General features: G+C 51.2%; 1 protein-coding gene across 1 annotated transcript in view; it reads right to left on the reverse strand.

Annotated features, from left to right (window-relative positions):
- Positions 1-539: 539 nt before the first annotated feature.
- Positions 540-12,632, reverse strand: part of Nlrc5 (NLR family CARD domain containing 5) — a 59,058-nt gene continuing 46,965 nt past the window's right edge. The window contains exons 35-46 of the mRNA XM_057753436.1: positions 11,220-11,303; positions 10,562-10,645; positions 7,692-7,775; positions 5,998-6,081; positions 5,656-5,739; positions 5,466-5,543; positions 4,709-4,792; positions 4,555-4,626; positions 4,267-4,350; positions 2,869-2,952; positions 2,455-2,538; positions 540-2,003 (exon numbers count right to left, since the gene is read on the reverse strand). Of these exons, the coding sequence (XP_057609419.1) occupies positions 1,901-2,003; positions 2,455-2,538; positions 2,869-2,952; positions 4,267-4,350; positions 4,555-4,626; positions 4,709-4,792; positions 5,466-5,543; positions 5,656-5,739; positions 5,998-6,081; positions 7,692-7,775; positions 10,562-10,645; positions 11,220-11,303 (1,009 nt within the window). The 3' untranslated portion in view covers positions 540-1,900. The remainder of the gene's footprint in view (positions 2,004-2,454; positions 2,539-2,868; positions 2,953-4,266; positions 4,351-4,554; positions 4,627-4,708; positions 4,793-5,465; positions 5,544-5,655; positions 5,740-5,997; positions 6,082-7,691; positions 7,776-10,561; positions 10,646-11,219; positions 11,304-12,632) is intronic.

The raw sequence follows: 12,632 nt of genomic DNA on the forward strand, positions 1-12,632 counted from the left end.
GCACCAAAGTATAACTGCACCCTCCTGGCCTGGGTTTTCACAATGTGGTGGAAGGAGGGACTCAGGCACTCAGAGAAGGGGCTATTCTGTCTCTGCACCCTTTATGGCATATCTGCACCCTTTTGACATCTTTTCACCCTTTATGGCACTCAACCCTAAATGAGAAACAGAGTGTAATCAGCACTTAACGTCTCCTGAGAAGCCAGAGTTGAGATTTTTACATACAAGTCCCCAAATTTAAATACTGATCATTAATTCAGAAAAGAGTTTTAAGGATTATGTCGGTCAAACAAACCTGTTTCTATCACTTGAACTTTGATAACAGCCTTGTGTGGCAGGTGAGGCATGGTGAGTTACCGGTGGTCACATGACCGGTAACTTCCACCACTGCCCATCCTAGCACACTTGGGCCATCTCTCCAATTCTGCAGTCCACAGCGCGGGGGAGAGGGGGTGCACTTCTGGCCGCAGCAGGGTAGCGAGACACGTATCAGACATCAGCCACGGGTAGGAGGACTGTCTGCGTTTATTGATCGTTTAACTTGGAGTGTAACGAGGCTATCTTTCCCCCTCTTGGAAGTTACAAAAACCACGGAGCCTCAAGGGGTTCCAGAATCCTGCTGAGGTAGTGGGTGGGCCCAGTGGCCTTGCCTAATGTCCTAAAAGTACCCATCCCTGGACCCTTATGTTTGGCTTTGTCTCTTATACCAGGAAACAACAGGTGAGTTTGAACTGTCCCAAGATCAAACTAGCTCCTAAGCCTGGACTGAAAATCCTTGGAAGGGAGGGCTACCAATGAACAGAAGGGAGAACCGAGCTCTGGCAGGAGGGGACTTTGTGCTGAGTCCTCGGCATGCCCAGAGCCCTGACTCTAGGCTATTGAGTCAGTCAGTTCTCTCCCTCCCCGCCCAGGGCAGAAAAGCTATCACTTAGCTGCTCCACTTATAAATACTTTTAAAGAAATAATACTGAGCTGTGTAGTGGTGGTGCACACCTTTTATCCCAGTACTTAGGTGGCAGAGGCAGGCAGATCTCTGTGAGTTCGAGGCCAGCCTGGTCTACCAGAGCTAGCTCCTGGACAGGCTCCAAAGTCACAGAGAAACTCTGTCTCGAAAAACCAAACCAGAAGAAGAAGAAGAAGAAGAAGAAGAAGAAGAAGAAGAAGAAGAAGAAGAAGAAGAAGAAGAAGAAGAAGAAGAAGAAGAAAAAGAAAAGATACTGAGTATTCAGCTTAGGATTTCACACATGCTAGGCAAGCACTCTCCCACTAAGCTGAATCCCAGTCCTTTTTAACCTTTTGAGACAGGAGCGTATTAAATTTGCAATCCCTCTGCCTCAGATTCCTGAACAGCTATGAGGCCTATATTATTCACGTAGTTTTATGTTTTTTAAATAGTAATAAATTAGGTCTTGGACTTGCCTGTGGTCCCCTGGCAAGCTGAGTGTCATGTGATATAGACAGCATGTCATAGGTGGATTCCTGATCACATACACCACTATTTACAGTGCTAAGAGCCACTGACCAGATACCACACTCACTATAAATTCCACATAATGCCACATATATGACCAACTCTGTCGTGTGACCTTCCGTGTCTTGGTCACAGTGCACCATACAAAGCCTTCCCTGTCATATATGACATCATAGTACTCTCATTGTGCCAGTGTCCCACTGGTAACACATGCCATGTATGATGTACGGTCCTCTTTTGGTCAAAGCTCTCAGTTCCCAAGAAAGTTCTCCCTAAGGATCGTGATAAAACAAACGCACTCTTCCCCCACTGGGGCATTCATAGGATGCTGGGCACCAACTGAGACTCTTCTCCTGGGCCCCTTTTCCTGGTGGGTGATGTGGTTGTCACTGGGCTGGTCCCAAGAGTCTTGAGAGGTCCATCAATTCCTCAAAGAGCCTGGGGCTGCTGGTCAAAGAAGGCAAAGTTCAACCTGGGCTCCAGGCTCTGTAGACTCTGGGCCACCTCGGCAGGAATGGGGTTGTTCCAGAGGCTGTGGACATAGACATGGGACTCAGCTTCAGAGCTGTCCCCTCATCCTCTGGACTCTGCTCCTAACCTACCTACAGGGTTAAAGATCAAGGCCTAAAGCAGAAGAGCCATCCATCCATGCCACCCAGTGGAGGCAGTCACCTGAGCGTGGTGCTGCCCCCTGAGAGCTGGCCATGTCTCGGGCTCTGCCCTATCCATTCTTTAGTCCTTACCACCCTCCCAGGTCGGGAAGTTGAGGTTCAGGGACCTGAAGTTACAGACGCAAAGTTACCACAGTTGGCAAACAGCAGAGCTGGGATTTGATTCAGGTCTTCTGGCTGAAAAATTCCTAATGGGATAGTCCAAGTCTCCCTGGATAATTTTCTGCCCAGGCCCTGCCTCTCCCCACAGGGGATTGATCCAAATTGTAGGGTCTCTGTGGTCTTCTACCACAAGGCCCAGCCCTTCATTACCGAATGATTGGCACACGGGAGCCCTGGACCAGTCCTTGAGCCAGGAGTTGGGCTCCACATTCTGTGATCCGGTTCTTCTCCAAGCTTTGCAGTTGACGGGCAGGGGAAGAGGAAAAGAGAGGCAAGCATGAGGCTAGGGGTGGGGTTTCCTCCTTTACGTCCCACCCCAGACAAGACAAGGTCACCCCCCCACACACACACTGCCAGCATCAAGCAGTGGACTCTGGTTTCTGGTGGGGCAGTAGAAGGGCTGACAGCTTGAACATGGGAAGAACTAAGATTGGCAGGGACTTGGGATCAGCCAGAGTCTTCAGAGACACTGCATAGATTTTTGGGAGGAAGGGATAGCCCAGTAAACCCTGGGTTTATTAGGATGGGGGTCCCCTCTGCATCCCCCACCCAAGGGGGTCATACTCCACTCTCTTCAGCTGCCCCATGTGTGGCAGGACCTGGGCCAACTCAGCAGCCACCTCATCACCCAGGAAGTTCCAGGACAGCCTGCAGAGTGGAGGAGGGCAAGCTCAGAGGCAGGAGGGCACTGAGGTAAAAGGAAGGCAGTAGGGAGCCCCAGGTGCCAGCAGGATCAGGTACAAGAGGGGTTCCTCAGCCAACCGCCTCAGCACCTACCCCTGAAGAATTCTCAGGGCACAGGTCGTTCCTTCCTCCCTAGCTGCCCCACCCTATCCCAATTCCGGAGCAACATGTTCCTCAGAAACCACAATATGACACAATGCACACCAAGCAAGCACCTTGCTGCAATGTCTGCTTCCCACGTGATAATGCGTGTCATATTTTTAAACCTCCCCCACAGTGCTTTTGCTTTAAGGAATTAATCTTCAATGGAAGCATATGTCTCTACTGTCCGTGGAAGCTCCGTGTGATGGAAGGGAAAGTATTGAAGAAATTGAATACAGAATTATGGAGGACAGAGCTTCCAGTGGGGACCCAGGTCCTTATTTCCTTACTCTGTTCCCACTGGTTAAAAGGGGAGGGTCACTGGTAACTGAGTTCAAAGTCAGTGAGTGCTGACCTGTGGCATATGGAGGAGGATTGAGAACTAAGAGCTCTGAGGACTGAGCATGTAGCTCAATGTATAATCCTCACCTGACATGCATGAGTTCTATACCCAAGACAGAAAAAAACAAATCTTCCCAAACTCGTTAGGACACAGACCCAGAAGCCCTCTTGCGCTCTGTGCCCTGTACTTTGAGAGTTAGAACTTTCTTCTTAACACTCAGGACCTCAAGTCCCAGCAGTCAGGTCTGACACCTTCGCAGTGCTGCCAGAGTCTGAGGTCTGAGGCAGTAGGATGACCAAAGAGGTCACAGCTGGTGTGTTGGTGTGTGTGTGTGTCTGTCTGTCTACCAGCTTTTACTTTCTGCATTACCAATAGCTATTCACAAGTAGAGTCTCCATAAACCATGAAAAGCACCCCAAAGGGAAAGTCAAAGACAAAAACTCGTTGCAGACCATGTGGCCCAACACCCTTCCCACAACACAGGGAGAAAAACTGGCAGGAGCAGTCCAGTGGCTCTGTCCTGTGTTGCTGGAGTACATAGGGGTAAGACTCAGGGGGCAAGATAGGGCTTCCCATCTCCAGAGTGGAGGACCAGCTGAGAGGCAGGGCCAACTCCTCCAGCACACAGTAGGCAGGGCCAGCTCCAGCACACAGTAGGCAGGGCCAGCTCCAGCACACAGTAGGCAGGGCCAGCTCCAGCACACAGTAGGCAGGGCCAGCTCCAGCACACAGTAGGCAGGGCCAGCCCCCTAGGCAGCTGCTCTTCCCAACTCAGGGCCCTTGGAAGCACTTACAAGATTTCTTCCAGAGCTGGGCAGAGCATGAGGCTGGCGGCAAGGTGCTTGGCAACTTGGTCATCAATTTTGCAGGAAATCAGGCTGGGATGGAATGGTGATGGCTCTCTGAGACAGGGGCCACCGCTAGCAGGACCCCATTTCCCATAGTGAGAGCAGGAAGGACCAGAGTGGCCTGGCCAGGGCCAGGGGGTTAAGAAAATCATCTTTCCCCCACCCCCAGCTCTAAGTCCCATCTCGTCAATGGCCCTCCTGCAGGGCTCCAGACAACCAGGGAAGGCTCCTTACTCAATTTGTCTGAGCAGTGGGAGACTCTTGCGGAAATGTGGGACACATCCAGCCAGGTTATTCTCTGCCAAGCTGTGGGGCAGGGTAGACAGGAGTCAGAACTGCCCCAGACCCTCCCCAACCCGTCTCTCAGCCCAGGTAGGGCCTGCCTCACCTGAACTTTTCTATGTGTAGGCATTGCTCCAGGGCCTGGGCCAGGCCCAGGGCCCCCTCAGGACCCAGATGGCTGGATGGCAGACTGGAAAGGAAAAGGTAAGAGGAGCCTGGGGCCAACTCTGGGGTTGGGAGCCTTCCCTAAGCCTCATATTCTCAACTGTGCCTCTGACTGTAGCAGCAACCTTAGCTGGCCTTTGACCCTGTCCGTGCCCACAAAGGACCCAGTGAATGCCAAGGTCCCTCCCTAACCTAGGGGTCTGAGATGCTAAGTCCAAGCCTTGGCTTCTTCGTGTATTAGGAAGTCAAGCTTTCAATCCTGTTTCTAGTTTTAGACCTTTCCTAGAAAATGGTACATACAAGAATCGCAGGCCCAGGGCTGCTTGGAACCCAGGAAGCCCTGGTCTTGACCTATAGAGAATGGAACAATGCCCTTGTAGCTTTTTCATGTAGCCTTTTGCCAACATTAATTCAAACACCTTCAGAGACTTGCTCTTAGGCAGAAAAGCTTAGATTGGTAACATCCTTTTACAAATGAGGAAGCTGAGACTCAGAAGGGGCAGAAATTTGGCTAGGAGCTCACAGTGACAATGGGTAAGGTCAACATTAATCTTAGTCTGGGGACTGGGGAGAGGCATCAGAGAAGGGGCCATTCCAATCTCAAGCTAGGCTGCTCAACCTATGGGTTGCTTGGATCCCATTTCTCTTGGGTCCCCTCTCTACTGCTCTGTATGTGTGGTTGGCAGGAAGACACTTACCACAGGACCCTCAGTTGTGGAGGCAATCTCTGAGCCAGCCCCAGGGCCGTGGGGTCCCCCAGAGCATTGTTGCCCAGACTGAAAGAAGAAAGGGGTGAAGGGATGAATATGGGCAGCTTGCTCGTCCCTGCTCTGAAGGGACAAGGGGGCCAGAGGGCCTGTGGGATACCCCTTCTGGACAGACACTCACATGATCTCCTCCAAGCACCCGCAATGGATGAGAGACTTTGCCAACGGCACTCCCCCTGCTGGGCCAATGCTGTTCCCTGAGAGGCTGTGGAAGGCAAGGTTATTGGACCCTCTCCTCCTGCATCCCTCCCCGCTACATCTGTACTAGAGATGCAGCCATGACTCCATCCTGATGAAACACAAAGACCCAGAGAACAGGGCCTAGGAGATCACAAACTCCCCCTCCCCAGCAACAAGGCTAGGAGAGATTCCCCTTTCCGCTGCTGGCCTGGGTCAGGGTCCAGTGTCTCCCAGGAGCATGGTGTTGTCCCTGCGGGCTCTTTTCAGAAGGGCTGTGACTCACTCTAACTTCCTGAGCCCTGGAAGCCTTGGCAAGATGGCCGCTAAGTTCTGGGTACCCACGTCTCCAATCTGGTCGTGTCTCAAGCTTGGGGAGGAAAACAAAGATGAAGGACCATCAGCTTGCCACCCATCTCAGAGTGCCCAAAGCCCTCCTGGTTATGACACACAGAGAAAGGCCTCAACTTGTATGAGAGTTTCATCATCTTGCGTTTGGATGAGACTCCCAATTCTTGGTATCTGTTTAGGGTAGTCTCCCTGCTGCCATCCTAAAATCTTTCCTGATACCTTGCATACCATCTTTGGGGGTCCAAAGCTCTCTCCTGGAGTTGCCTATGCAGTGTGGAAGTGTGTGAAGGGGGGCACTAAGAAGTGAAGGGCTTACTTGAAGAGATACCCACCCTTCCTCCCCATCATTTTATCCTGATAAAGTTGTTTGGAATCTGGGGGAAGGGCAGGGCAGGCAACTTTCCCCAGCTCCTCCACGCTATCGGCTGCTCTGAAGAGCGTTGGAAAGACATCAGCCATCATCACGGATGCCTTTCCCGCTCAGCCTGGAGACACAGAATACAGGCCCAGAGGGGCACAGGGACTTTGCAGGCACAGTATGGAGAACTCTATAGACTGCCGAATCTGTATCTGTCCAAAAACTTATATGCCACTCATAAAAGCCTCTGGAGGAAAGGAAGCTGGTGGCAATGACAGCTCTCAGTGTCCCGGGTAAGAAAACCGGACTGCCAGAGTCTCACGGCTACTGGCAGGCAAAGCGGTGAAGCTTAAAGCTCCTGGGCCTGCAGCAGACACTACAATCCTCAGCTTGGCCTTGTTTGCCTGGACCCCATGAACAGAGTTCCCAGAAGAATCTGGCAGGATGGCAAGCTCTTGTGGGTTCCTCAGTTAAAGGCATCTTAACCGAAAGGGGGCTTTCTCTGATATGAACACTACCACCACCACCACCACCAGTAGCTCTCACTCCACCCCCTCCCTACCCCCACCACCATCACCACCACCAGCAGTAGGTCCCACCCCACCCCCACCCCTCACTACCACCATCATCCCCACTGCCTTTTCTGCATCTGGATTGGTCTTGCTTGTAAGAGAACCAAGATCTAAGCTAAACTCGAAGTAAACTAAACTGCCCAGGGAAATGGTTTGCCCTCTCGTTATGAGGGTTGTTTTTTTCACACGTTGAGGTTTAGCCAACTGCCTTGCCATGGACTGATTTTGGATCCTATGTGCCACATCCTCCTGCATGCTAACCATAGGCCCTGCCAGAGCCACGTGGGCCTGTGACAGAACCAAATGCCCGTGGCATTCTCTTGTCAGCTCAGCAGGGAGTGGTGTCCCTCACTTCACAGAGCGTGGCCTCTGGCCCTGAAAACTGTCACCACAGAGGTGCTCATGGGAAACACGATCGGCACCTGGACCTGCGCAGTCACGACTCTCATCTTAACACAAATCTACAGAGAGTTCTAGGCATTGGGCAGGACTTTTATGGGGCTCCCAAAATGATCCCACCTTGCCAGGTCACCTTTGTAGCCAGGAGGAAGCTGCTGGCACTAGGAGGCAAGGGCAATGAGAGCCCAGGGAGGACCCTGGAGGGAGTCAACCCAGGTTATAAAGGAGCTGTGCCCAGGGTTTCCCAGCAGAGCTGACCAGTGGCCCCCTCACTCTTTCGCAGGGTCACTGATTACTCACCTAAGGTGCTGCAGTAAGGTCATGTGACTTAGTCCTTGAATGAGCAAGGCCAGGGAGGAGACTTCCAGTGGAATGTGACTGAGGCTAGAGAGAGGGGGGGTCAGGTGAACTCTGTATGTCTGGGATGCAGACGGAAGCCCCGTCCTGATGGACTCATGAGGGCTCTGCACTTGGCACTCCCACAGCCCTCCGATGTGAAGGGTGAAAAGAAAAGGGTACCCAGAAAGTGTGCAAGGATTAGAGTCACATGGCCCAATAATGACTCTGTGTTCTCCAACACAAGCTTAGACTGAGCAATAACAGAGATCATATAACAGTGACCAAAGTCTGGGCTGGGGCCATGTTGAAAGGTGGGCACCCTGCTATCTCCGTTCTACAGATGAGGAGCACTGAGGCCCAGAGAGGAAGGGGGCGTACTCAGGGTCACAAGAGAAAGCAGCAGCAGCAAGAGTAGAACCTGAAACCTCAGGACCCCTTTCCAGGGCCATGTGTTACCCACTGGCTGGTGATTCCAAGGCCTCTAGCCTGAGCCCCGAAGGGAAGAATGACAGAATTAGCCAGACTTTTACCGAGGGGACGCCGCAGCCTCTGTTCTCAGCACTCACCGTGCAGCATTTCACTTAATCCTCATAATCCCAGAAAATCAAAGCTCGGAGAGAAGACTTAGCCTAGAGAGGTGAAGAGCGTGCCCACACCAGAATGCCAATGTGGCAGCAGGACTTGGCCAACTGCCTTGATTTCCTAGAGCTAGGGTTCTTAAGGACACATAATCAGTGCTGAGACTGACAAAACCTCAGCCCATGAAGACAGGCAAGTCTATCAGGAGCCTATCCATCGCATCGGGATGGCGTGACTCTGAGTAGGGTCCACTCAGAGTCTATCCATCGTACGGGGATGGCGTGGCTCTGAGCAGGGTCCACTGTACCTGGATGGCACAACTCTATGCAGGGTTCACTCCCTATCCTGTGAGGACAGCTGGAAGAAGCTGGCTCAGTTTGAAGGGAGCTGTCAGCGGCAGAAGACATGGAATTGACCAATCTGGCTTCTGTACACTGAGGACCCATCTGCTTCTTCCAGACAACAAGGAAGGAAGTAGTAAGAGCAGCCTGAGTGTCTGGGACTCAAGACTGAGGGTGATGGGCAGGATGATCCAACCTACAGGACCACTGACCCCTAGCCCTGGCCAAGGCTTCGGGATCACACAGATGAATGAGCCAATGAGTGATCCTCTTGGGTCTTTAACCCCTCATAAAGCCTCTGGAAGATTCCAGAAGACTAAGAAAGCAGTGAGCAGCTGGGGAAAGTCCAAGCAACAGCTCTGTGGAAAGACTGGGGTGGAGGAGTGGGACGGGGCTTGGTTTCCTAGTGGTCCAAGGTTTCCTAATGTCTCCCATCCTCAGTGATTTCCCCTAGATGAGCTAGGGGAGATAGACCAGAGTCCTGTCATAGCTATAGGATGAAACACGGGCTGTTTTTCAATTATGTGTGGCACATATGTGGAGAAAAGTCTGACAGACAGTTCACAGACTGACTGTTACGGGAAGTTTCCTGAAGGAGCTCATCTCCAGGGGATTTCACCCTCTTTGTTGCATATTTTTGAAATTATGGAGCTTTTTATAGCCAGGGTGTATTTTGGGTCATCAGAAAAACAGATTCAAAGCCGGAGATGAAGTTAAATGTGCTCACAAGATATTGCCTAAGCTGGGTCTATGCAGGATGGGACTGTGTTTTGGATTGGGCTGTTCCTGGCACCTCTGTGAACTTGATGACTGCAAATTACTAGGGAGAGTAGGAGAGTTGCTGAGAGACACCTGTCGGCTGGCAGGGTGGCTCAGTAGGTAAAGGTGCTCGGTGCCAAAACTGAGGTCCTGAATCTGATCCCTGAATCCCACGGTGGAAAGAAAGAGCTACTCCCTAAAGTTGCTCTCTGATCTCTGGGTGTTCACCAGGGCGTGCGAACATGCACACATAATGTAGGAGAGAGGGAGGGAAGGAAGGAAGGAGGTAGGAACAAAGGGAGGGAAGGAAGGAAGGAAGGAAGGAAGGAAGGAAGGAAGGAAGGAAGGAAGGAGGAAGAGCGTGAGGGAGGAAGGGAGGGAGGGAGGGAGCACTGTGCTGGTACCAGGGGCACAGGAAGGCTTCTGCCCAGCATCTTGTCCTCTCTTCTGTAACAGCATCTTAATCATCATGCTCTCTAAGTCCAGAGGACAGTGCAGGCCTTAGCTCTCATTCAGGTCTGTGACCTGAGCTCACGCAGTATGTCTCAAACTGAGCACGGGGAGAAATGTGCTCCCTTTCCACTAAGAGGAAAGAAAGATGTGGAGGTGCTGGGTGGGACAACGCAGACCAGTAGCTGACCCCTGGACCCAGCCATGCTGGAGTTTGTTGCCTTGTTTTTGATTTGTTTTGTTTTGTTTTAAAAGAAGGAAGCCTCCAAGTCCTGCCTAGGATGCTTTGGTTTGGGGATTATGTCTCCAGAGACCAAGCATCCTGATGACACTCAGCTTAGCAGGGGAACAAAAGGTGGAGGAAGTCATCCAGAGACTCAAACGTACATCCAGAGAGGAAACAGGGAGACAGTGGATCCTGAGTGTGTTTCATGTACTCCTCTGCACGGACCCCACTCATTCCCCCATTAATTCCCACTAACTCTCCTCCCAAATGACCTCCTCACTCATCCCCTCTCCATTAACCTCCTCACTAACTCTCTTCCCCATGAACCTCCTCACTCACCCTCCTCCCCATGAACCTCACTCACCCTCCTCCCCATGAACTTCCTCACTCACCCCTCCCCCATGAACCTCCTCACTAACCCTCTTCCCCATGAACCTCCTCACTGGCCCCTTCCCCATTAGCTTCCCCTCACTTACTGCAGCCTCTTTAGCCTGCAGGTCCCCTGAAGGGCTCCCATCAGTAGCTCTATGTTTTCATCACAGAGATGGTTGTTAGAGAAACTGTAGGAACAAAGCAGAAGGCTCCATTTAGGCAAGTGCCCTGGACAGCCCCTTTCCCCAGGCTCTGGAGAGGCACCGTCCTACCTGGCCCTTGGCCCTTGGCCCCGGGGAGGCTGACTGGGGCTGAGGATAATAGTCTAGACTTTCTGTGGAGCCTCTACCCCAAGGGCGTTCCTGGCCCCAAGGGCCAAGCTCTAGGGTTCCTGCAGGAGGGGTAACAGTCACAGCTGTATCAGATAAGGACGATGCCAGAAGAAGGCTTTGTATAGCTTGAGGGACATACAAGCCTATGACGACTGTGCTGTCCCTTTGTGCTTTCTGCACCCTGGCACTCACCACCAGCTGAGGCAGAGGCGGATTCAAGTCCCATTTTGATAAATGTGCCATCCCAACCCAGGGAGAAAGACAAATCTAGCCAGAGACACCCCATGGGTCCAGGGTAAAGGAACACGGTGTTCAGTCTGGACTGCGAGACTTGGTAGGGGAGAACAGAGACAGGTGGAAGCATCTCTGTCACCCTCCCAGAGGCATGGTTGTCCTCCCAGCCTTGTCCTCGCCAGCCATCCCGACTTACTCCAGCTCTTCCAGATGGTGGCAGTATCCTAGACCAGATGCCAGGTGGACCAGGCTCTCTGTGCTTACACAGCTGAAGGTCAGTCTGTTTGGGACCAAAGAACCAAAGAATGGCAGGTCAGGCAGAGCCCAGGCCTCTGGGAGGTCTGAAGCTGATGACAGAAGCTGGGAGTGGAGCTTGGGGACAATGGGCAGGGGACACCTGTCTTCCATAAACCTCCCCGCCCTGGACTAATTAAGTCAAGGTATGCTGGAGGCAGAAGCTGGGGGTCATCGAGTCCCCCTTAGCCACGGTTGGTCGCCATGGGAATATCCAGCTGACACTATACAGCTCTGCACCTTCCGGGGTCAAAATCTGATAGCTCCAAGAGGCTTTGTTTGTTTGTTTGCTTCTCATTTTCTTTTCTGAGACAGGGTCTCCCAATGTAGCCCTGACTCTCCTGAACTCACATGTAGACCAGGCTAGCCTTTAAGTCACAAAGATCCACTTGCTTCTGCTCCCGAGTGCTAGGATTAAGGGAATGAGCCACAACACCGAGCTCAAGTTCATGATCATGAGTTTTTTACTTGTTTTAAAATTTCTCTCTGCTTAAATTTTTTCATGTTATTCTACTTATTTATTTATAAAAAATTATTATAGGAAATTAAGGAAAACTCCTGAGAGTGAGAGGCTCCAAGAATACCAAGTTCTCTACTATTTAAAGACTGTGATTTTGTTCATTTATTTGGTGTATGGATGTGTCTGTGTGTATGCATGCACATGCCATGGTGTGTGAATATGGAGGTCAGAGGGCAATTTTGGGGGTTCTTTCCTTCCTCCATGTGGCTTCTGGGGACTAAACTCAGGTTCTCAGGCTTGGAAGCAAGAACCTTTACTCACTAACCCATCTCACCAGCCAAGAGTTTCTTGGTGTACTAAGTTGCACTGAACATCAAAAACCTCCAATTGAGTTGGGCATGGGGGCTCATTCTAGTAACCTTAGCAGTCAGAGGCTAGGACACAAGGGTGGAGAGTTCGAGGCTAGTCTGGATTACATATTGAGACCCTGCCTCAAAATTAAACCAAACCCAACTAAACTCCATTTTGTAGTCTTCGTTCTGATAATTAATTCAGGCAAGATATACCAATGGATGCTAAAATTTGTGGATGAAAGTCTGGATATCCTGATTATAGACAGTCTGAAGTGATCTTCCTACAATACATGTGTCATTCACAAAGAGAAACAGTAATTTTGCAAGTGAAGGAGCATGGCAGACACCACATTTACCAAGTGACACAATTAGTGTCTGCAGTTTTTTTTTGTTGTTTTTTGTTTTGTTTTGTTTTTTGCTTTTTGTCTGTGTAACAGTCCTAGCTGTCCTGAAACTAGATCTTGTAGATCTGCCTGCCCCTGCCTACCAAACGTTGGGATAA

Source organism: Chionomys nivalis, chromosome 21 (assembly GCF_950005125.1).
Source record: "Chionomys nivalis chromosome 21, mChiNiv1.1, whole genome shotgun sequence".
NCBI classification, from domain to species: Eukaryota; Metazoa; Chordata; class Mammalia; order Rodentia; family Cricetidae; genus Chionomys; species Chionomys nivalis.